Source organism: Procambarus clarkii, chromosome 21, assembly GCF_040958095.1.
Source record: "Procambarus clarkii isolate CNS0578487 chromosome 21, FALCON_Pclarkii_2.0, whole genome shotgun sequence".
NCBI lineage: Eukaryota > Metazoa > Arthropoda > Malacostraca > Decapoda > Cambaridae > Procambarus > Procambarus clarkii.
The window spans coordinates 31,722,534-31,747,005 of record NC_091170.1 but is presented as its reverse complement, the minus strand read 5'-3'; the positions used below and the strand labels follow the sequence as shown (position 1 = coordinate 31,747,005).

Here is a 24,472-nt window from a genome sequence, read left to right as displayed (position 1 = left end):
GTGAGAGACGGGCCGAAAGAGCAAAACTCAACCCCCCGCAAACACAACTAGGTGAATACACACACTCCTGGGATACCACAGGGCTCCGTCGGGCTCAGCTTGAAAACCTCCAACTAAATTCTTCTTGTATCGACTTTTAAAATTGTGGACGAAGTTAGCTTTTACTTCCCCGTCTTGGTAACAACATTCTTCAAGTGTTCCCGCCTTCTGGTATCTCTGTAAGGTATAAAGAGGTATAAAGAGGTATAAAGAGGTATAAAGAGGTATAAAGAGGTATAAAGAGGTATAAAGAAGGGCTCACAATGGCAGCTCGTAAAGTAATATGAATCAGAGAGGTCACGCAATATTTTGCTTTTTCAATGCACAGTATTATGTTTTGAAAAATTATCAAAGGTATTTAATATTAATGTCATGAAGTTTATTTCACATATATGAATACTTCTGTTATGTTTTCTTAAGTCCTGCGAAGTATTCGATTTTGATGATATGCTTTGTGTAAAATTTAGTTACTGAAATAACGCATTTAATTTAGATGATACAGTACTAAGAATATATTTCCTAACGTCATACTCGGTATGCGATCTACAAAAGTCACACTTCTAAATCAGTCAAGCCAGCACAGTATTCTAAGCCTGTTATTTTTTTTTTAAATGCAAAAGCTTTAGCTTTTAGTCATCCTGAGAGAGTGATGAGGCGTAAGGCGCACCTGGACAAGGTCTCGGGGGAGCCAGCGGCAACACATCCTCACTACGGGCTCACCATAGCCCGTGCTACTTGGACTTACGTTCCAGGTAGCGAATCTTTAACAACAACAGCAACACATCCTCCAGCCTTGGAGCGCCCTGCTTCCCCCCACAGGTCCTGGAAGGTCGAATTCCTGAAGAGGTTCTCTCCTCAGGAATTAAGGTCACGACAAAGGCCGTGACGAGCAGGTGAAGGTCGCGACATATCACGGCTACAATAGCTGTACCCCCTTGTGTCTAAAGGTCGGTATAGCTTCTTGTTACCTCAGGGAGGCTTGACCTTTGGTTCCACACTGGCGAGATGTGGATGTTTCTTGATCATGTTGGTGTCTGGAGGGTGAGGGTTATCTTGAGGTTATCTTGAGATGATTTCGGGGCTTTAGTGTCCCCGCGGCCCGGTCCTCGACCAGGCCTCCATCCCCAGGAAGCAGCCCGTGACAGCTGACCCAGGTACCTATTTTACTGCTAGGTAACAGGGGCATAGGGTGAAAGAAACTCTGCCCAATGTTTCTCGCCGGCGCCTAGGATCGAACCCAGGACCACAGGATCACAAGTCCAGCGTGCTGTCCGCTCGGCCGACCGGCTCCTGGTAGACCAGTGCTTCGCCCACCTACTCTAATATAGCCAGCTGAGCCCAAATACCTGGACTGTTCTAGCTCTTAACTGCACACAAAGTTAGAACATTTAACAATGCTAATTTATCTTTTGAGATGATTTCATTAAAAGTGCTAATATGTGTTACATTAGTGCGGCTGAAAATCAGACACCCAATTCTGAACAGAAACGGTCTTTTGGTCTGTTAATTGTGCGCGTTAGGCACAATTAACAAGAATACTAAACGATTATGTTTAACGAGCCAAAGCTCAACGAGCGAAGCCTGATGATGGGTCGGTGCTCGATGTAGGGATTTTGGTGATAATTGCATGCAGTTTTATCACACACACACACACACACACACACACACACACACACACACACACACACACACACACACACACACACACACACACACACACACACACACACACCAATAACATTAATAGATTTACTGTATATGCGAAATAGCAACGCTTTCCCAGATCTCTAAATCACGGCATATGGTAAAAGAAATTCAAGTAGAGAAGGCAAGTATCAGAACAATAGGCTACGAGATCAACACGTCCAAGTGTCCATAGGCCAGATTCACGAAAGCACTTATGCACTTACGAACGTGTACATCTTACCTCAATCTTTGACGGCTTTGTTTACATTTATTGAACAGTTTACAAGTATGAAAACTTCCCAATCAACTGTTGTTATTGTTATAAACAGCCTCCTGGTGCTTCGGAGCTCATCAACTGTTTAATAATTGGAAACAAAGCCGCCAAAGATTGAGAAAAGATGGACAGGTTCGTAAGTGCTTGCGTAAGTGCTTTCGTGAATCTGGCCCAACGTCCGGTAGTGGGTGCTATGATGCACTAAGACCAACCAGTCTACCTCTTACGCTAGCGGTACACCAAGTGAGTTTACATCCTACGCCAGCGGTATACCAAGCGAGTCTACCTCCTGCGCCTGGAGGTAGAACACAACACAGCGGATGGAGGTGGTTTTCAGGGCCAAATACCAGTGACGTCAGTGTCATTAATTATACAGATGCTCGAAATGTTATCCGACGATCGTTTCCGGTGACCTAGATGTAGCTGGTTTGGTCTGGTGCATAAACAGGTGTGTGTCACATTTGTTAACTCATCAGGCAGGTGTGTCACATCTGTTAACACACCAGACAGGTGTCACATATGTTAATACACCAGACAGGTGTGTCACACCTGTTAACACACCTGTTAAGACACCAGACAGGAAACTCTGGTTATTATAACATCGTCTGAAGAGTTCATTGTTAACCTCTTGCCACATTTATATTAGTCAAATACTGACTTATTAAGATGAATGATAGTATTTGTACTAGTGCCTCTGGGTGGACAGTAGGTGGGTTTATTTAACATTCGTCCACATGGTCAAAATCAAATCAGTCCAAGGGACAAAATCAAACACAAGGTGTGTGATCAAGCGTGTGTGTGTCGGTCAAAATTTAATAATACAATTAGAGAGAGATATACACAATTTTTTATCAAACTGCATTATTTACCTGCAGTCTGACATGCGTTGTATTTTTTTTAATTAATCTGTAAAGCCAAGCGTATGTATTTGAAGGATTTTATTGAAGAATTTTATGAGTTTTTCAATGTCATAATTCATTTTTTTTCCACAGGCTTCATAACTCGAAATAATATTGTTGCTTATTAAACGCATAATTAACGATATGTTAGTTTGATTACAAATATATTTAAGGGTTTGAGGCAACTAGGAGACAATTCTTTGTCTCTGTGGTCAGTGAATCTGTAGTGATAAAAAGATACGGAATTCAAAGTCATCAGTGACTTCTTTAGGTAAGGAAGTGAAGTCTCAGACTCCTTCCAGGGGTGACTAGCAGGGCTTGTGTGTCCGGGCAACACTGTTGCCAGCACAGTAACCTCACCAGTGTTGCCAGCACCGTGAGTAACCTCACCAGTGTTGCCAGCACCGTAAGTAACCTCACCAGTGTTGCCAGCACCGTGAGTAACCTCACCAGTGTTGCCAGCACCGTGAGTAACCTCACCAGTGTTGCCAGCACAGTGAGTAACCTCACCAGTGTTGCCAGCACAGTGAGTAACCTCACCAGTGTTACCAGTCTCTGGTGGCCAGAGCAGTGCTACCAGTCCCAGGAGAAGGAACAAGTCTGGTCGCTGCAGAAGTATAGTTAACTGAGGCAGACTGTTCCTCCCTCGGTGGTAATAGTTTAAAGTTGGCAACATTGCTCATGTTAATTGTGTAATAATTGCATTTTGATTACTTCCTTCAATAAACTTTGTATGTCATTTGTGTGTGCTCGAACGCGCGCGTTTACGGTCTCCAGCTCTGCAGCCCCGCCTCTCACTCTTCCATCAGCTGTTTGTTTCTGAAACTCTTCCCTCCCCTCCCCCCTAGACATTAGGCTATGTCATGTCTGTCTTCAGTACTTCGCTAATTTATTCCAATTAATCATTGGCTTGACACTAAATTACATACTTAAGGCATATTTAGGTACTAGTTTCCGTCCTTACACCCATGGTGATCTGTTCCCCATGTCAGGGTACATAAAGATTTTCTATGTTGTGATCAAGTCCCTCCATGATAGTTTTCTTTTTGTGACATGGGGTTGTGTTGACGAACACGAAAGCGGTTGGGTATTTTATTGCTTTTAGTTTCTTTGTAATTGTCTTCCATTTTTATTGGCGGGTTGGTAATGGAATGTGTGGAATTTGGCAAACACTGGAATGGGATCCTCTCGGACGAAGGTTCGAGCCCTCGTCACGGCCCTTGTGGATATGTTCACTGGAATGTGTTGCCGAGTCATTAGCGCGTAAGAGTGACCCTTAGTCTGAGAGGCTTGTGGCGAGGCACCGAGTGGGCGGCACTGTGTGGCATCAGTACTTGGCACTCAACGATAAAAGGAAGGTGGCAACTGTGCCTGGTGCCGGGCGAGAAATATGGCCACCTGTGACGTCACGCGTGACCTCACAGATTGCACTCCCTGGAGAGAGAGTAGTGTTGTTAATGTGTGTGTGTGTGTGTGTGTGTGTGTGTGTGTGTGTGTGTGTGTGTGTGTGTGTGTGTGTGTGTGTGTGTGCGCGTGTGTGTGTGCGCGCGCGAGTATTTACTGATTAAAAGTCTGAGGGAAGCAATTAAGGAATTTGCTTTTCCTACCACAGACGTGGCCACACATTTACAATGCTAACCAGCATGTGTACATTTTCTTCCCTCCTCCATGGACAGGATGAGATATCTTTTATACATATATATTTCAGTGATTTATTGAACAATCATATATATATATATGTATGTATGACCGTGGTAGTAGTGTGGTAGTCGTGGTGGTGGTGTGGTAGCTCGGGTGCTGGCTGCGGGAGGTCATTTAACACACTACATTACCTGCCAAGTGTGACAGGTGTTGGGTAAGTGATTACGTTTTCCAGGTAGACACAGCCTCACGCGCCTCGCTATAGTGCCTTTATGGAGCGTATACCAGTCTATATATTCTATATAGTCTATAGTCTATATAGTCTATTCCACCGGGAGGGTGGATGCAGGTGTCATCATCAACCCACCCGTAGACTCACACACAACCATCAATTGTAATGATACCCTGTAGTTTATCTAATATTTATAGACACTGAATGAATCCGTCTTAAAAAAAAAAAAAGAATGCTTCATATATGTTCCCTTGTATAAAAACATACATATTTAAGGTTGTATATGAAATACAAAATCAAACAGGCCAAAGAAGCTGCCAAGACATGATGAAGTATTTCCCAGTGTTTTAAAAGTACGTAAAGAAGAGCTAAGTCAACCCTTGTCAAACACATTCAATAAATTATTGGAGTTTTGGAATTGTTCCAGAGGTGTAGAGGTTCCCAATTTTTATAAAGGAATGTGAAAAAATGAATGATAAAACTCGCGCCTTTTATGAATTGGCGTAAAAGGCATGAATCTGCCTTTTATTCGTATTCATAAATATGAATATGTCTATCTCTCGTACAATATCTTTAAAAAGTTAAAAGTCAGCTGTGGGAAAATTACTTGAGAAATAATTACAAATCCCATTTGTCCCCATTAAAAAAAAACACACATTATTAAATTACTTTAAGTTACTCATGTTCACTAAAATTTAATTCTAGTGAACGTTTGTAAGTAATTTAGTAGTAGTTTGCAAGTAATTTGAGTATTATATCAACATGCATCAAGCATAGCCTCGGACAAGTGTTGATTTGACACTCATCCAGCAGACGATATCATCCAGCAGACGATATCATCCAGCAGGCGATATCATCCAGCAGACGATATCATCCAGCAGATGATATCATCCAGCAAGCGATATCATCCAGCAGGCGATATCATCCAGCAAGCGATATCATCCAGCAGGCGATATCATCCAGCAGGCGATATCATCCCGCAGACGATATCATCCAGCAGACGATTAAGAGAAACAAACGCCTCTATGAGCATAGTGGACCGCAGACAACAACAGACCATTAGATCCATTTTTCCTCTATAATGAATGACTGTATAAGCAGCTGATTATATATATATATATTGTATTGATAATTAGTATTTTCTTCTCTCTCAGAGTTATTTTATCATATTTGATATCTTAAAATAATAAAATCGCTTTTGTATTTAATTTGGGTATTTTATTATGTATTGGATGTTTCATTAAAAATTTTTTATTGGTTTATGTCATGTATATATTCTTGGAAATACATAAATTATAATTTTTCTTTCAGGAGCCTCATGTATTGAACCAGCCTTGCTCTCGTAACTATATAACTGTGCCTTCTGGCTCCTCACTGTGTATTGGCACTCATGTATGTCATACACACACCTTGGGTTACCTTGTATTGGCACTCGTATGTCATACACACCTTGTATTAACACTCGTGTATTTCGTATACACCTTGTATTAACACTCCTGTATGTCGTATACACCTTGTATTAACATTCTTGTATGTCATATACACCTTGTATTAACACTCATGTATGTCGTATACACCTTGTATTAACACTCTTGTATGTCGTATACACCTTGTATTAACACTCCTGTATGTCATACACACCTTGTATTAACACGTGTCATACACATCTTGTCCTCCTTTTGCTGACTCACGCTGTGTATGGCGCCTTGTACTCATTCCCTGTATTAACAAATGTTGTATTTCTCCTAAAGAAAGACATATTTTAACATTGTATAATTGTCAATGGTGTTTGCACTAATTTGTGACTTATTATAATAGTAGTTTACAAGAGGATGAGAAGTAATTTTCAAAAGTGCTACGTTTTACAAGTTTGTAAACGAAAGTTGCGATTTTGTAAATAACACGAAAAGTAGTTTAAAATAAGTTGTTTGGTAGTGTTTTTTTTGAGTTAAAAATTAGTTGATTTGATGCCTGAAACTAATTTAGTAATTCGCTTGTTCAAGTTCAAGTATGTTTATTGAGACAAGAAAGAAATACATCTCAAAGGGATAGAGTAGCTTAGGCTATTTCTACCCCCCCCCCCCACCCCCCCATATTCGCTTGAAAAATGAGTTAAGTAGTTTCCCAAATGATTCGAGTAATATTAGTAGTTTGGACAAACGAGGTGAGTAAATTAAGTGTTGCACTTTTTGTTAGGTTATTTTAGCATTGTGTCATTTTGAAAACTTTAAGACCAAAAGAAGCCGTGTATACAGTCTCCGTGGTGTAGTGGTAAGACACTTGCCTGGCGTTCCGCAAGCGCTATGTCATGGGTTCGTATCCTGGCCGGGGAGGATTTACTGGGCGCAATTCCTTAACTGTAGCCTCTGTTTAACACAACAGTAAAATGTGTACTTGGATGAAAAAAACGATTCTTCGCGGCAGGGGATCGTATTCCAGGGACCTGCCCGAAACGCTACGCGTACTAGTGGCTGTATAAGAATGTAACAACTCTTGTATATATCTCAAAAAACAAAAAAAAAAAAAAAACAAAAAAAAAGCCTAGCTAGCGTCCACTTCCGACTGCGCCTGGCGGAGGGCTAGGCTACTATATTTGAGTGCCGCGGGAACATTTTGCCAAACTGACACGTCAACTGTTGGATATTGACTACATTTGAGTAAGTAGAGTGGTTGAGGAAATGTTTGTTTTGGTCTCCCATTGTATTTTGGGGACTTTTGTTTTTTCCATGTGAAGCGGTGAGGTCAGTCCGCCAAACATATGGATAGCCTAGTAGTAGCAGTCTCTTATTTGTTCTTCACATAATCACAGTCCAGTACGGGCCCACCATAACCCATGCTACTTGGAACTTTTTGTTCCAGATAACGAATCTTAAACAACAACATGTTCTTCACACGCCGTGATGTCTAGAGGTTGGTTTGTACCAAGTAATAATATCTTTGTACCAGGCTGGTGATGAGGAATGGGTTATAGAGGGTTGTGTGAGAGAGGGAACGGGAAGGGTTGTGTGTAAGGGAAGGGGGAAGGGCTGTGTTAAGGGAGGGGGGGGGGGAAGGGGTGTAGGTGAAGGGGCAGGTGTTGAGTGATGAGCCTGGCTGATACAGAGGGGTGCTGGAGGCCACCTGGCTGATACAGAGGGGTGCTGGAGGCCACCTGGCTGATACAGAGGGGTGCTGGAGGCCACCTGGCTGATACAGAGGGGTGCTGGAGGCCACCAGGCTGATACAGAGGGGTGCTGGAGGCCACCTGGCTGATACAGAGGGATGCTGGAGGCCACCTGGCTGACACAGAGGGGTGCTGGAGGCCACCTGGCTGATACAGAGGGGTGCTGGAGGCCACCTGGCTGATACAGAGGGGTGCTGGAGGCCACCAGGCTGATACAGAGGGGTGCTGGAGGCCACCTGGCTGATACAGAGGGATGCTGGAGGCCACCTGGCTGACACAGAGGGGTGCTGGAGGCCACCTGGCTGATACAGAGGGGTGCTGGAGGCCACCTGGCTGACACAGAGGGGTGCTGGAGGCCACCTGGCTGACACAGAGGGGTGCTGGAGGCCACCTGGCTGACACCGTTCATTAATCATCATCTCATGGCCCTGAGATGTGTGGACTTACCTCATTGTACTTGCGAGTACGTCCCTTAGGTTCCGTCTCTCAACACCTAATCGACTGGTGTATGGGTTTTCAGAGCCTATTGGGCTTTTCTTTACCTATATGTGTCTGGCCTCCTGTTCCCTACACCTAGTTTCATTTCTCAGCACTTACATGACTTGAACTCTCGTAGCCATTTATTGGACCATTCTTTCGGTTTGTGGTCTCCCTGCTATCTTCGGAAGATATTCTTTCCCTCTTCTAATCCTTTTCGTCGTATCTTTTGCATTGAGAGGAATGAGATTATTGCCTCACTGTTAATTGCATATATCAGAAACCTCAAAGGTCCGAGTACTGAGCTTTGTGGGACTCCACTGTTGCATCTTGCCACTCTGAGATCTTCCCCTCTCACTATGACTCGCTCTCTTCTGTTGGTTAGGTACTCCTTTACTCACTTTTCCACTGAGGCATCTTCCCAATCACTCCTGTCTGCTTCTCCAACTTATGCACTAGCTACTTATGGGTATGGTATCGTGTCAAAAGGTGTTCTGACAATCCAAAAATATGCAGCCTGCCCACGCCCTCTCTATATTGTCTAAGTTCTGTCGCCTGGTCATACAAATTCAATTTGCGAGGGAAGATATAAAACCCCTAAATCAGCATTGGTGGTGTTACAAAGTCCCTTCTCCAGATGTGGTACTTGCCTCTTCCTCACATTCTTTACCCTCAGGTGTGGGGGAGAGCTGGGGAACAGGTGTTTACGAGGTTTGTATTAAAAAGAGTCCAGAGCTATATACAGAGAATGGCTGCTGGAGGCAGAGAGGACACACGTCCAGCCTCTAGTGTATAGAGGCACTGTAGTGCCTCTCTCAGGTGCTGGCTTGACGGCAGGCCCGTGTGCCGGCCCTCACCCCTCCCTCAATTGGACGTTTCATTTGATTTCATATAAAAATGTGATCTCTGGCTCTCATGACTGATCACCTTCCAGTCCCCTCTGGCTCACACATTACATTATACCTGGTTATCCGCTAAGTTTTGTGTGTGTATGTGTATGTTTATCCTGTTGTGTGTGTGTACTCACCTAGTTGTGCTTGCCGGGGTTGAGCTTCGGATCTTTGAACCCGCCTCTCAACCGTCAATCAACGCAGGTTACTGAGTCTATCAGACTCTATCATATCTACACTTGAATCTGTGTATGGAGCCTGCCTCCACCACCGCATTCCATTTGTTAACTACTCTGACAATAAAAAAGTTCTTTCTAATGTCTCTATGGCTTATTTGAGTACTCAGTTTCCACATGTTTTCCCTAATGCGTATGCCCCTTGTGTTAAATGAACTGTCAATTATCTACCCTATCTATTCCTCTGAGATCTTTTATGTGGTGATCATGTCCCCCCTAACTTCTGTCTTCCAGCGACGTGATGTTTAGTTCCCGTAGTCTCTCCTCGTAGCTCATACCCCTCACCTCAGGTACTTATCGGGTGGCAAATCTCTGAATCTTTTCCAATTTAGTCTTATGCTTAACAAGATATGGACTCCATGCTGGAGCTGCATACTTCAGGAATGGTCTATAACCCCCCCCCCCCCCCACACACACCGTGTGCCGGCCGGGGGGGGGGGGGGGGTTCAAATAGCTTCGGCTATCACCTCCTTAGTCTGGTCGTGATGGACAAGTGGATTAAGGCGTCCTGTACATACCAGTTGCGTTGCTCCTGGCAGTATGGGTTCGAGTCACTTCTGGGGTGACTACATATATATATATATATATATATATATATATATATATATATATATATATATATATATATATATATGTCGTACCTAGTAGCCAGAACTCACTTCTCAGCCTACTATTCAAGGCCCGATTTGCCTAATAAGCCAAGTTTTCCTGAAATAATATATTTACTATAATTTTTTCTTATGAAATGATAAAGCAACCCTTTTCTCTATGTATGAGGTCATTTTTTTTTTTATTGGAGTTAAAATTAACGTAGATATATGACCGAACCTAACCAACCCTACCTAACCTAACCTAACCTATATTTATAGGTAAGGTTAGGTTAGGTAGCCAAAAAAAGCTAGGTTAGGTTAGGGTAGGTAGGTTAGGTAGACGAAAAAACATTAATTCATGAAAACTTGGCTTATTAGGCAAATCGGGCCTTGAATAGTAGGCTGAGAAGTGCGTTCTGGCTATTAGGTACGACATTATATATATATATATATATATATATATATATATGTCGTACCTAGTAGCCAGAACGCACTTCTCAGCCTACTATGCAAGGCCCAATTTGCCTAATAAGCCAAGTTTTCATGAATTAATTGTTTTTCGACGACCTAACCTACCTAACCTAACCTAACCTAACTTTTTTGGCTACCTAACCTAACCTAACCTATAAAGATAGGTTAGGTTAGGTTAGGTAGGGTTGGTTAGGTTCGGTCATATATCTACGTTAATTTTAAGTACAATAAAAAAAAATTGACCTCATACATAATGAAATGGGTAGCTTTATCTTTTCATAAGAAAAAAATTTGAGAAAATATATTAATTCAGGAAAACTTGGCTTATTAGGCAAATTTGGCCTTGCATAGTAGGCTGACAAGTGCGTTCTGGCTACTAGGTACGACATATATATATATATATATATATATATATATATATATATATATATATATATATATATATATATATACATACATACATATATACTTTAGGCTTAAATCGAGGCCCCTTCCCAGGTCGAACTGCATCCGTCCCGAGTACCCACCCATTTTCTGCTAGGTGAACAGAGGCATCAGGAGAGAGAACCTTCCCATTTCTTTCCACCTTCCCAGGGACTCGAACCCTAGTCCGGTGGCTGTGTGTGTGTAAGTATTTTCGTTTCTTCAGGGGACAGTCTTCAATCGCCATTCTGTCTACTCAGCTTCTCCTCCAGCTCAAGCCTCCCTCCCTCCCCCCTTCCTCACCCCCTCTCCCCTCTCCTTCCCTCTCCCCTTCCCCCTTCCTTACCCACACCCCCATCCCTACCACACCTCCCCTCCCTCCCTTCCCCTCCTAACCCTCCCGTCCTTTACATCCAATGAGAACCATTTTTCCATTAACGTTGATTGCTCTTATTTTCCGTGGGCTTCGTCACCTTCTTTTAGCGTGACGTCTTAAGCCCTAGACAAGAACTCCTTTTATTCGTATTAAATTGGGAGGCTTATTCTCTCCTCCATCTCCTGGCGGTGTTAGGAGGGGCTCCCAGGAGCCCTGTTCTTAGCGGCCTCTGCTTACAGTCTTCGAGTAGAGTCTGTGTTACGTACATTATGAAGTTTGATCCTTCTTGCCGCTGGGATAATTAAATATATTTTGCAGTTTTATGGAGGCGTTAGTTTGTGGTAAGTATATTATCTTGAGGTTATCCTGAGATGATTTCATGGCTTAACGTTCCCGCGGCCCGGTCCTCGACCAGGCCTCCTTTTTGTTACACACCCCCAGGAAGCAGCCCGTTGCAGCTGTCTAACTCCCAGGTACCTATTTACTCCTAGGTGAACTGGGGGTAAATAAAACATCATAAATGGACTTGCAAAATATCTTCAAAAATATCCTATATAAACCTTAGAGCAATACTTTATATTGTATTGCACATCAGTCTTGCGTCTCCCTTTGTTGCAGGTGTCACAATGAGGTTATCTTGAGGTTATCTTGAGATGATTTCGGGGCTTTAGTGTCCCCGCGGCCCGGTCCTCGACCAGGCCTCCACCCCCAGGAAGCAGTCCGTGACAGCTGACTAACTCCCAGGTACCTATTTACTGCTAGGTAACAGAGGCATTCAGGGTGAAAGAAACTTTGCCCATTTGTTTCTGCCTCGTGCGGGAATCGAACCCGCGCCATAGAATTACGAGTCCTGCGCGCTATCCACCAGGCTACGAGGCCACCCACTGGTGGCCACTGGTGAGGCATACATATACCTTTTATTTTGGTGACATCTTTATGCTCGTTAATAATGGCGGACACAGCGAGGCTCACAGACAGTTCTCATCCTCATTTGTTTCCCATAGGTCATTTGAGCGCCCAAAGTGCCGACTGTTTCCTCCCCGCTGTCGTTGTGCAAGTTTCCTCATAACATTTACCTCTAAGTGAATAGAGGCATCAGGTGAAAAGGAAGCGTGCCCCCAACCGTATCTGACCTGTCCGGGGAATGAACCCGTGTCCCTGGGTTGTGATTCAAAGACCTGGACCAGTGTGTGGCAGGACCCACACGCTATATACCTGCTTGTAGACTCACACAGAAATCACAATAGCGTTATATATCAAATAAACAAATCCACAAGGGCCTTGAGAAGGGTTCGAACCTACGTACGGGATGTTCTCATCTCTCCCTTTAGTCAATCATCCACCCCGACCATCCCCATCTTCAACCCCCCCCCCTCTCTTTCCACAGCAGAACACGGCCATGTGTCGTAGAGCATAAATTTTGTCTCTGCTGGCTGGCTCATTTGGCGACCTCCATATTACAAGGGCCAGATTGCCCCCGTCCCGTCCTAATTACCTTTGATCAAACGGGCTCTGTTTAAATTAAGGGAACAACTCACATGACGGTGCTCACAGAGAGCTGTACAACACACGGCGCTCACAGAGAGCTGTACAACACACGGCGCTCACAGAGAGCTGTACAACACACGGCGCTCACAGAGAGCTGTACAACACACGGCGCTCACAGAGAGCTGTACAACACACGGCGCTCACAGAGAGCTGTGCAACACACGGTGCTCACAGAGAGCTGTACAACACACGGCGCTCACAGAGAGCTGTACAACACACGGTGCTCACAGAGAGCTGTACAACACACGGCGCTCACAGAGAGCTGTACAACACACGGCGCTCACAGAGAGCTGTGGAACACACGGCGCTCACAGAGAGCTGTACAACACACGGCGCTCACAGAGAGCTGTACAACACACGGTGCTCACAGAGAGCTGTGAGGGGGGACGGCGCAGCATAGAAAGCTCACAGAAAACTGCAGCACAGCGCTCAAAAGGGGGCGTAAAACGGCGCTCACAGAGGTGGGCAAACAGCAAGCGATAGATTGCAACACTGGCGGCCTTGCTGAGAATGGGTTGAATGTGTTGTGGTGGCGGTGGTGTGGTTCATCAGTGACCTATTACCAGCAGTCGTCGTTATATCGGTAGTCCATTACTGTCCTGTTGTGTTAGTTAATGACCCGTGTCTTTATAGTGATGGCGCTCCATTATTGTCCTCTACTGCTCCCTCTCTCCCTCCACTCAGCCTCCCTCTCTCCCTCCACTCAGCCTCCCTCTCTCCCTCCCTCCCTCCACTCGGCCTCCCTCCACTCAGCCCTCCGCCCTCCACACAATACACTCCTCCCCCTCTTCTTTCTTCTTCATAATCAACCTTATTTCCCTCCTCAAAAGGTTCTTCTTCCACCTTCTCTATATTTTGGTTCTGTTTTAATCTTCTCTGACCTTTCTTTTATATTCCACTTTTTTTTGTCAGATCGCCCCTTGACTTCCTCTTGCCCTTCTTCCTTGTCTCGCTTCATGCAGGTCGGCGTTCAATCCCCGACTGTCCAAGTGGTTGGGCACCATTCCTTCCCTCAACTCCCCCTCCCTCCTCCCCCGTCTCATCCCCCATCTTTATCCTGATCCCTTCCAAGTGCTATATAGTAGTAATGGCTTGGCACGTTTTCCTCATAGTTTTCCTTCCCTGTTCTCTCATTCCTTAGTCTCCCCTTCTTTGTCCTCTCCTTTATCTTCTCCTACTTTGTCCTGTCCTTCCTTGTCCTCTCCTGCTCTCCATCCTTGTCCTCTCCTGCTCTCCATCCTTGTCCTCTCCTGCTCTCCATCCTTGTCCTCTCCCTGCTTACCCTCATTGGCTAATTTTATTTGTGTTAATTTTGTGCTGGTGTTGCCTCGCTAGTTGTTATATCTTAATGTCTATCCAGGGAAGACTTATTGGTTATTGGCAGCGCGCGCGAGCAGGCAACCTGGCCGTATCCCAGAGCGTCTCTCTCTCTCTCCTGTGGGGTGCCAGGTGCTTCTTCCTCCACTTCTTGCGCAACCCCAACCTCTCTTCAACCCCCCTTCTCATCTTTCTCTTCCTTATTGTCTCAATGGTTTATCTGCTGCTCCTTCCTCTCCCTCTTCCATTCCTGCCACCACCATTCCTTGGCCTCCATTCCTTCCATTACCGCGCTGCAGGAGGCGTGGTCTTGGCTGGGTGCCGGGCGACCACAGTCCCCTGTTATAGTTGCCTGACTCATGTCCTGTGAATTATTGTGTGGGGTGGGAGAGCTGCGGTGGGGTGTCGGCACATTAAACTATAATGACAATAACTTCCTTCGTCCATTATTGGTCCAGTTGTATTAGTCAACAAGCAGGAGGTGCTAGGAGAGATCATCAGCTGGTAGAACACTGGCAGAGTGCGAGAATTCACCACCATCACCTTGGGTGCACTCCCACTGGAGTGATATGAATCGCTAGTTTTAACGAGTACCTCCTTCGTGGTCTGAATTTGGCAAGTTAGCGTTTTCTATAATGGCAGCGATTCAACTTTAGCCTCAAGTTATGACGGGGAGTGAGGACTTACTGTGCTGTAGCGTCGACTGTTGACTGGCAAGTCTCTCAGTCGGAAGCTTGGGTACGTGACTAAGGCCTACGACCCAGACGGTAACCCTGTTACCATTACTGCCAGTGTTACTCTGGTCCAGTGTTTTGTTGTGATAGTAAACGTTTAGGATACGGCAGCGTCAGTGGCTGAGACTCACGATATACGATTTCAATAATTAGTCAGTCCACAGTATGGACCGGATAAGAGTCGAGGATGTGGACCGGTATGGTCCAGGGTGGATCAGGAATACGACTGATGTAACCAGGAAGGGTTGATGAGACAATTCCACCGTAATTTAAGAAGTTGGAAACGAAAATACTTATGTAATCGTTCATAATCTATTTATACAATAGATACTAAAATAGACATGATCTTGTGCAGTGTTTCCTTGTACCTGATGTGTGAGCATCACGGAGCGTCTCGAGAGACCAGTAGTACACCTGTACGCGCTGGTATCATGTACATTGAATGTAATATGCTAAATACTTAATACATGATATCTGTATAATCTAAGTACATCAAATGGAAGTGTAACTACGTCAACGATAACAGGGCTTACTACAGTTGTTTCAGAGCTTATTGCAGTTGTTGCAGGGCTTATTACAGTTGTTTCAGAGCTTATTGCAGTTGTTTCAGAGCTTATTGCACTTGTTGCAGGGTTTATTACAGTTGTTTCAGAGCTTATTGCAGTTGTTTCAGAGCTTATTACAGCTGTTCCAAGGCTTATTGCAGATATTCCAGGGCTTATTACAGCTGTTCCAGGGCTTATTGCAGTTGTTTTAGGGCTTATTGCAGTTGTTCCAAAGCTTAGTACAATAGTTGTAAGACATATTAGTGGTGTGGCAGGCGTGCACACACCTCCCCGCGGGCCATCAGTACTTAACCCTGCTCAGTACTCAGCCTCCCTGTACAAGCAGCAGCAGTAGCACAGTATACCCTCCGTCCCTGCCACCAACAGTTGTCCCATACAGTGCATCTCTGAGTGTTCTCAACCACATGCCGCCTCTGTGCAACTTGTTCTTGTGATTGGCCGCTCCGTACAGAGAGGGAACTATTAGGGGAAGGCGCAAAGCCATTACGACTATATAGCACTTGGATTGGGTCAGGATAAGGATTTTGGATGGGACGGGGGAGGGAGGAATGGTGCCCAACGGCTTGGACGGTCGGGGATTGAACGCCGGCCTGCATTGAGTGAAACCGTTGTTTCCAAGGTTTGCCCTCCCCCGGAGGGCAAATCAGTTGCACTCCTTACAGAGTGCAACTGATTTGACTAACCAGAAACATACGAAGCCAGTCAACCCACTTAACGTATAAGTGACCGATGACTAGAAAGCGTCACTATTACGTTGGTGTAATTGTTCCAATACGCCGTAATTTTTACGGGTTGGGCGATTCCGTTTAATGGAAGGCATTATATGGAGTGTGTCAGAGCACACTCCACCATTTGTCCCTAATGGCCAGTCGTCAGTGTTTGGTGGATCGTCGACCCCTCTACTCCCCTCTTATCAAGCCACGAGTCTATTAAGTAAGTTTCCCCTCTTCCTTGACACAAATGTCTATCGTAATAGCAGTTTTACAATTACACTTGTTATTCCCCTTGTAATTCCCCGTTGCTGTGGTGCAGACTGCTGTGGTGTGCGTGTGTGAAGGCTATGCCACCTTCCGGCCACATATCGTTGCAAATTGCATGTGCATTAAACTGGCGAGGGGGGGGGGGTGTTGCAGAATTATGCTTTGCAATTTTACTTGTGGTTTTCCTCTGTGTAAATATGTTATGTAGAGTTTAGGTTGTGTGAGTGTGTCAGCTCTCAGCCCCTTCTCTCCAGTTGACGCTTCGTAAACAAAAAAAAAGGCATCTATTTTGTTGAACTTTTTGCGGGCCGAAGCAACCCACAGCGACCGGGAAAGGTGCATGCAAAGCGTCAATATTAAAGTGCTTTGATTTTTTATTAACACTACACTTTTTTAACGGATTGGTTGTTTCCTCGGTTACAAAGGTGATGTAGTTGGTGAACACGCCGATTGAAAGCAATATTTGCGTAACTTTAAACGAGAGTAATGATATATAATTTTGATATGATGCTGGACGGGATGGGTCGGTGTGTTTAGGCCGGACGGGATGGGGATGTGGTGCTAGACCTGACGGGATTGGGAGGTTAGGCTAGGCCGAACAGGATGAGGTAGGTGGGGCTTGGCCAGTAAATAAATAGATTACCCGCCCAGGTTCGTCTCCACCCATGATAAACCCATGCTCTATTTCCGTGTGTTGAGTTACCCTGGGAGTCTCCCCCACACACCCCGCTGCCTCCCACGGTGGCGGACACAAATGCAGAAGGGTATAGTCAGGGAAGAGAACCTGTCTTGGAGAACCTGTCACCTAGGAGTCCGGCAAAGGAACGTAAGGAAACAGAACTGTATCGCACAAGGCTTTTGAAACTAGCTATTTAAACCCGAGTTGTGAAGTAGAGGGGACGATAGGTAGGTGAAACTGTCCCACGTCCAACATAAAGATACAAATTGATAGAATGATGGTGCTGGTCAACTCAATTATTGACAATTATATCACTTGATTCAAAATCAATTATATTACTTGCTTTATATAATGTGCAATATCTGTACCCGCTAATTAACCATTGTTACATGTTCTTATGGAAATAGTATACATATCAATTATAATTATTATTATTATTATTATTATTATTATTATTATTATTATTATTAGGGAAAATAAGGCTTTAGGGCGTACAGATCCACAAGAAAGAAGTATTTTAACCATTCCTCTTCCCTTTCTCTAGGCCCGAAGCAAGAGTGGCTCCGTCGATGCTGTGCCCAAGAGTCAGGCTGGGAAAGGAGTGGCCGCCCAGAAGGGAGGAACACCCTCCAAGAACAACAAACAGGTGACCAAACCCTCCGCCCAGAAGACGCAGGTGAAGCAGGCGCCCTCCAAGGGCCAGGTCAAAGGAGGCAAGAAGGGCAAGAAGGGCATGAAGCACCAGCAATACGACCTTATTGTCACCATAGACCTGGTTAGTAGTGTTTCTCTGTCACCTTGGACCTGGTTAGTAGTGTTTCTCTGTCACCTTGGACCTGGTTAGTAGTGTTTCTCTGTCACCTTAGACCTGGTTAGTAGTGTTTCTCTGTCACCTTAGACCTGGTTAGTAGTGTTTCTCTGTCACCTTGGACCTGGTTAGTAGTGTTTCTCTGTCACCTTGGACCTGGTTAGTAGTGTTTCTCTGTCACCTTAGACCTGGTTAGTAGTGTTTCTCTGTCACCTTGGACCTGGTTAGTAGTGTTTCTCTGTCACCTTAGACCTGGTTAGTAGTGTTTCTCTGTCACCTTAGACCTGGTTAGTAGTGTTTCTCTGTCACCTTGGACCTGGTTAGTAGTGTTTCTCTGTCACCTTAGACCTGGTTAGTAGTGTTTCTCTGTCACCTTGGACCTGGTTAGTAGTGTTTCTCTGTCAACTTAGACCTGGTTAGTAGTGTTTCTCTGTCACCTTGGACCTGGTTAGTAGTGTTTCTCTGTCACCTTAGACCTGGTTAGTAGTGTTTCTCTGTCACCTTAGACCTGGTTAGTAGTGTTTCTCTGTCACCTTGGACCTGGTTAGTAGTGTTTCTCTGTCACCTTGGACCTGGTTAGTAGTGTTTCTCTGTCACCTTAGACCTGGTTAGTAGTGTTTCTCTGTCACCTTAGATCTGGTCAGTAGTGTTTCTCTGTCACCTTAGACCTGGTTTGTAGTGTTTCTCTGTGACCTTAGACCTGGTTAGTAGTGTTTCTCTGTCACCTTAGACCTGGTTAGTAGTGTTTCTCTGTCAACTTAGACCTAGTTAGTAGTGTTTCTTTGCCACCATAAACCTCTTAGTAGTGTTTCTTTGCCACCATAAACCTCTTAGTAGTGTTTCTCTGTCACCATAGACTTGGTTAAGTAGTGTTTCTCTGTCACCATTGTAAACTTTTACTGTTACTCATAAGTTTTGATGTTGAGGTGAGACGAACATGTCACAAGTGGGCGTCAGGGTGAACACCGCGCCTCCCTGTACCTGCATCTGTTCACATGTTCACCAGGTGTTATTTACTCGCCAGTCTCCATGTAGCGAGATATGTATTTCCTGGTAGCTGTCTTTATACCCAGTTTTCCTTGAGTATATATTTTCTCAATCACTTATTTGCAGGTATTTGAGCGATGGACCTCTTGTTGTATCCCAGCGACCTAATTCCACAGCTTCTCAATCTGTCTGTCTGTCTTCCCCCACCTCTCTCTCTCTCTCTCTCTCTCTCTCTCTCTCTCTCTCTCTCTCTCTCTCTCTCTCTCTCTCTCTCTCTCTCTCTCTCTCTCTCTCTCTCTCTCTCTCTCACCCATCAGATGCTCTAATGTGTACATATATACCTACATGACCCGCATACAATACAATTCAGTGATGTTGGCAGGTTGAATATGGGCTGACAGATGACCTCGTGGCGGAGTTTAAAGAAGCCTTCATGCTCTTCGACAAGGACGAAGATGGTTTGATCACAACGGCTGAGTTAGGAGTGGTGATGCGCTCACTCGGACAGCGGCCATCAGGTAAGCTCTACATGACCGATGGACTCGAGGGGGTTATGGGTCGCAAGGACAGTCGAACTGGTTCCAATATAAAAGAAAGGGGGAAAGTATCAAGCGTTTATGAGAGATTATTCCATTGTGTTTAAACTTTTTTTTTCCTAATGCTATGTACTGTTGCTTATGCCTCCAAAATATTGAAAATGGTTCTTCTTCCCTTTCAAACTTTGCTCGTGTGAGCAGGACACTGATATTTTGACATTTATATATTTTCCTAGAAGATTGCGTGCCTGTAACCCAAACGAATGACACCTCTTCATTGACAGCACATTTGTGAGTGCCAAAGCCGTGGTGCTCCATCACGGAGCACCCTAATGGTGCACCTCAGAGAGTATCACAGCAGCATGAAGACCTTGCTGGACGCCTTGATGTAAGGTGCTTACGGCGGAGAGGTCGTCGCAGACTTCAAATGGTGTAGCTTCTGGGTCTCGAAGGCAGTTTTACCAGGTTTCCCCTGCTGTCTTTGCCTTTAGGACAACATGGACTCTAAGGTGCACGACCACAGCCGGGACTGGCCACATTGGACTAGTTCTCTGTGGGGAGGAACATCATCAAGTGGAAACCACTGAATGACCCCCGGAAAGTTCCCATACCACCACTGTACATCAAATTGGGCTTCATGTAACAACTTGTCACAGTTCTTGATAAGGAGTCGGCAAGCTTCAAGTACCTACAAGACTTCTTGTGGAAGCTGACTGAGGCAAAGGTCAAAGCTAATGTCTACGTCGGACTACAGATAAAGAAGGTCATGCAAAGTAAGGAATTCCCCGAGAAGTTTACTGTGAAGGAGAAAGTGGTCACTTGATAACTGATAACCACGCCACTTGATAACTGATCAATAAGTGGCTTGGAACAGCGTTGTCGCAGTGCTCTGGGTTTCTTGGGCAATCACAAGGCCGAAACCTATATGGAGTTGGTGAAGAACTACGGCACTGCAGTTCTGCAGGACGCTCTGAGGGACTGCAGGACGTCCCTCAGAGTCCATATCCTTGATGCTCATCTTGATAAATTCAAGGATTATGGAGCTCTCACATAAATTAGGTAGAACAGGGGTCCCAGGACGCAGCCTTGTGGGTCGGCCACAAGGTACGCTCCCATGTTGGGAGCGTACTGGGAGGAGCAAGGTGAGCTCTTCCACCAGAATATACTGGACTTCAAACGCTGCTGCCAAAAAAACATTTTTACGAGCATAATGGAAAACATTTGGAGCCTGATTCGTGAAAGTTATTTACATTATAATCATAAATGTCGAAAACTACTGACTTTCAAGTCTTTCCTGTGGTCTCTTACGACTTGATAATGGTCGAGGACGGACCGAAACGTCGTCGTCTCTTCATCTTCTGGTGTGTGGTCTGGTCACTATATCTTCAGCCCCGTTATTGTGACTCGTCGTCTGCTTCGCTGTGGCCATTTATGTATATTTTTAGTATAAATACATGTTAATTTTAATCCATATGTTGTTATTTTCTGACTTTATGTGAACGAAAATACGCAAATTATCCCGTTATTCTTAATGGAAATTGATACATTTTAAAATATCAGTGTCCTGGCCACAAAAGCAAAGCTTGAGAGGAATAATAATCATTTTCCATACGTTTAGGTATAAACAATGAATAAATAGCACTACCCATGAACAAAAATTTGGTCACATTGCTTAATATTTGAAGTAAAAGAGTTCATGTAGGGAAAAGGTGCATACGTTTTTGGTTAATGTCCTAAAGTCATTTAATTCGTATGTATATGTAACTTTATATATACGAATTAAACACACTTTATATATATGAATTAAACAAACACACACACTAAACACACAATTCACCAAACACACTTTGTCTTGTGTTTGGTGAATTTTTAAGCCGAAATTTACAATTCAACACCAAAACCCCTTCGTTGTGCTGTTGACACTCAGAAGTTGACAAATATTTTGTTTGGTAATCTTTCTTTGATATTTGACATCAACAAATTTCATCCAATCAGAAACTGAGCTGCGTAAGTTGGTGGGCGAGGTGGAGACCTGCGCTGACGGAACCATCGAGTTTAATGAGTTCCTGCAGATGATGAGTAAGAAGCTGAAGGATATTGGTAATGAAGATGAACTCAAGGAGGCCTTCAAGTGAGTAGTCATGGTCAGGTAGGAGGGAATATGAATTCAAGGAAGCACACAAGTGAGTAGACTCTGTGAATATCAAAGATATATTTATTTTACTCATGCGTTCTTTTACATCTAAATAGGAAGAGTTTTAAAAGAGGATTAGACTTTAGGAAAAAGGTTTTGTAAGTGTAAATATCACAAGAGAATGTGTGGAGTGAGTGAATGTTTAGTGTGTTTAGGGATTTAAACGTCTTGGCTGTTTGTTGTCTGAAGACAAAACTGTTTATATTTATGATAGATTATTGATAGTCACCACTCCGCTGCAACCCGTCCCTCACATAAAGCAATCTGCATTTGTACGCAGGAGATCCAAGCGTTCAAATCTCAATAGATTAAGAGAAAGTTATTGCTAAGAAACTGTACCAGAGTCTCGCAAAGGTATTCCTTTGCGAGCAGGCGATGAGTCACAATAACGTGGCTAAAGTATGATGACCAGACCACACACTAGAAGGTGAAGAGACGACGACGTTTCGGTCCGTCCTGGACCATTCTCAAGTCGAATGTGACTGGTCCAGGACGGACCGAAACGTCGTCGTCCCTTCACATTCTAGTGTGTGGTCTGGTCATCATTCCTTTGCGAGGCTCGTCAGAGGGCCTTCGAATTGTGCTAGGGTAGGTAGGCCCACTTAGACTCATACACACTTGTGTAGGGTAAATCCGTACAATTTCTTCGCATATCCACCGTGAGGTCGGGGTGAGGAGGGAGGAATACCAGTGAGCTTTGACAACATTATTGAAGTTATTTATGTGGTTTGATGCTCTAATTTTGACGAAACGTGGCGGAGTAGGCCCAGAGATGATGGAGGTCTTGTTGGTTTCAGTAGAAGCGGTTGCACTCCTTTACTTGCTTTTATGACTAGTAGAGTTGGTGGCATTGTTCTACCTGTTGGTTCACTCAGGAGATATTTCAGTATAGTCTGATAACTGCGGTATGTCTTGATAACTGTTCAGCATAACTTTACTGCTGTTCAGTATATTTTGATAACTGTTCAGTAAGTCTAGATAACTGTGCAATATGTATTTAAGTGTTCAATATGTCTAGATAGCTGTGTTCAGTATGTCTTGATAACTGTTCAGTATATTTTTAACTAATAATAATAATAATAATAATAATAATAATAATAATAATAATAATAACATTTTTATTTACAAGAAGGTACAATGGGTTTGTGTGATTTCATAAGAATGGTATTTTTACATTCTTGCAAAGCCACTAACACGCAAAGCGTTTCTGTTCAGTGAGTCTTGATAACTGTTCAGTAAGTCTTGATAACTGATCAATAAGTCTTGATAACTGTTCAGTAATTCTTGATAACTGTTCACTAAGTCTTGATAACTGTTCACTAAGTCTTGATAGCTGCTCAGTAAGTCTTGATAACTGATCAGTAAGTCTTGATAACTGTTCAATATGTCTTGATGATGACTGTTCAGAACATCTCGAGGAAAGGTTAAGTTTGGCGTGTCTGGAGGGAGCACAAACTGGCAGATTTAAGGGAGGAACACCAGTGTTTTTGAGTGACATCAGCCAGGTGAGAGAGAGGCATCATGGGAATGACATCAGCCGGGTGAGAGAGAGTAGCCACGAAGCCTCGTCCACATGTACAACTATTTAATAAATGATCACTCTCTTACGGCAACTCACGTCATCTTTGCCGTCCGGCATTATGATTGTTATGTATCTAAGAACATGAGCGAGGGGGGGTTAAATTTCTGACACTTCTTCCAGAGTGTTTGATAAGAAGAACTCCGGCTACCTATCGTCGACGGAGCTGCGTCACGTGATGACAAGCATGGGGGAGAGGATGTCCGAGCAGGAGGTGGAGGACATGATCAAGGAGGCGTCACCCAACAGCGACGGCAAAGTCAACTACGAAGGTAAGGGCGCAGCTCGCCCACAGTTCGCTTGGGTATAGCAATGAAATTATCGATTTTCAAGTTCGAATAAAATAAACAAGCTTTCATAAAGTGTAAATATGGATTTAGAGCCTTATGTTTCTCTGTCTGTCTGTCTCTCTCTCTCTCTCTCTCTCTCTCTCTCTCTCTCTCTCTCTCTCTCTCTCTCTCTCTCTCTCTCTCTCTCTCTCTCTCTCTCTCTCTCTCTCTCCCTCTCTCCCTCTTCTGTTAGCTTGCAACTTAATTCATTACAAATACTGCATGCAAGATCACTTCAAAATTAAAATTAATCATCATACATTTACAAAATTATCATCATCACATTTCTATTAATATTACCATGAAGGTATTTAAGAGGAACGAGACTAATATAATGCTGTGTTTCTGACTCTCAACAGAGTTCGTGAATATCATTGCCAGAAAGCATTAAGACTCCCGGCCACCACAGCGTAACATCGTGTACATAGGGTTTTGTACTTTTGTAGAATTATTTCACCTGATATATTTTGTTAAGATGTCAACTACCCTAACACATGGAAGGCTAACAATGAGACCTGCCCGTGGTACAGCCCACATATGTTATTATTTCCATTTGTTATCTCATCTGCCCTTTGTTGTGTGTGTATATATATATATATATATATATATATATATATATATATATATATATATATATATATATATATATATATATATATATATATATATATAATATATATATATATATATATATATATATATATATATATATATATATATATATATATATATATATATATATGTATATGTATATATATATTCTCTGAAAACCACAGTGATCCATTGTCAGCCTTCTGTACTGAAAATCAAAAGAATCT

The 24,472-nt window shown here is 43.7% G+C and overlaps 1 protein-coding gene across 4 annotated transcripts in view; it reads left to right on the top strand.

Annotated features, from left to right (window-relative positions):
* The window catches only part of LOC123760648 (uncharacterized), a 370,968-nt gene extending 346,720 nt beyond the window's left edge, over positions 1 to 24,248 (top strand). For all 4 annotated transcript variants that reach the window (XM_069328277.1, XM_045746404.2, XM_069328278.1 and 1 more), the window contains 5 exons: positions 17,766 to 17,996; positions 19,399 to 19,534; positions 21,548 to 21,683; positions 23,449 to 23,597; positions 24,014 to 24,248. In XM_069328277.1, the coding sequence (XP_069184378.1) occupies positions 17,766 to 17,996; positions 19,399 to 19,534; positions 21,548 to 21,683; positions 23,449 to 23,597; positions 24,014 to 24,045 (684 nt within the window). In that variant the 3' untranslated portion in view covers positions 24,046 to 24,248. The remainder of the gene's footprint in view (positions 1 to 17,765; positions 17,997 to 19,398; positions 19,535 to 21,547; positions 21,684 to 23,448; positions 23,598 to 24,013) is intronic.
* Positions 24,249 to 24,472: the final 224 nt, after the last annotated feature.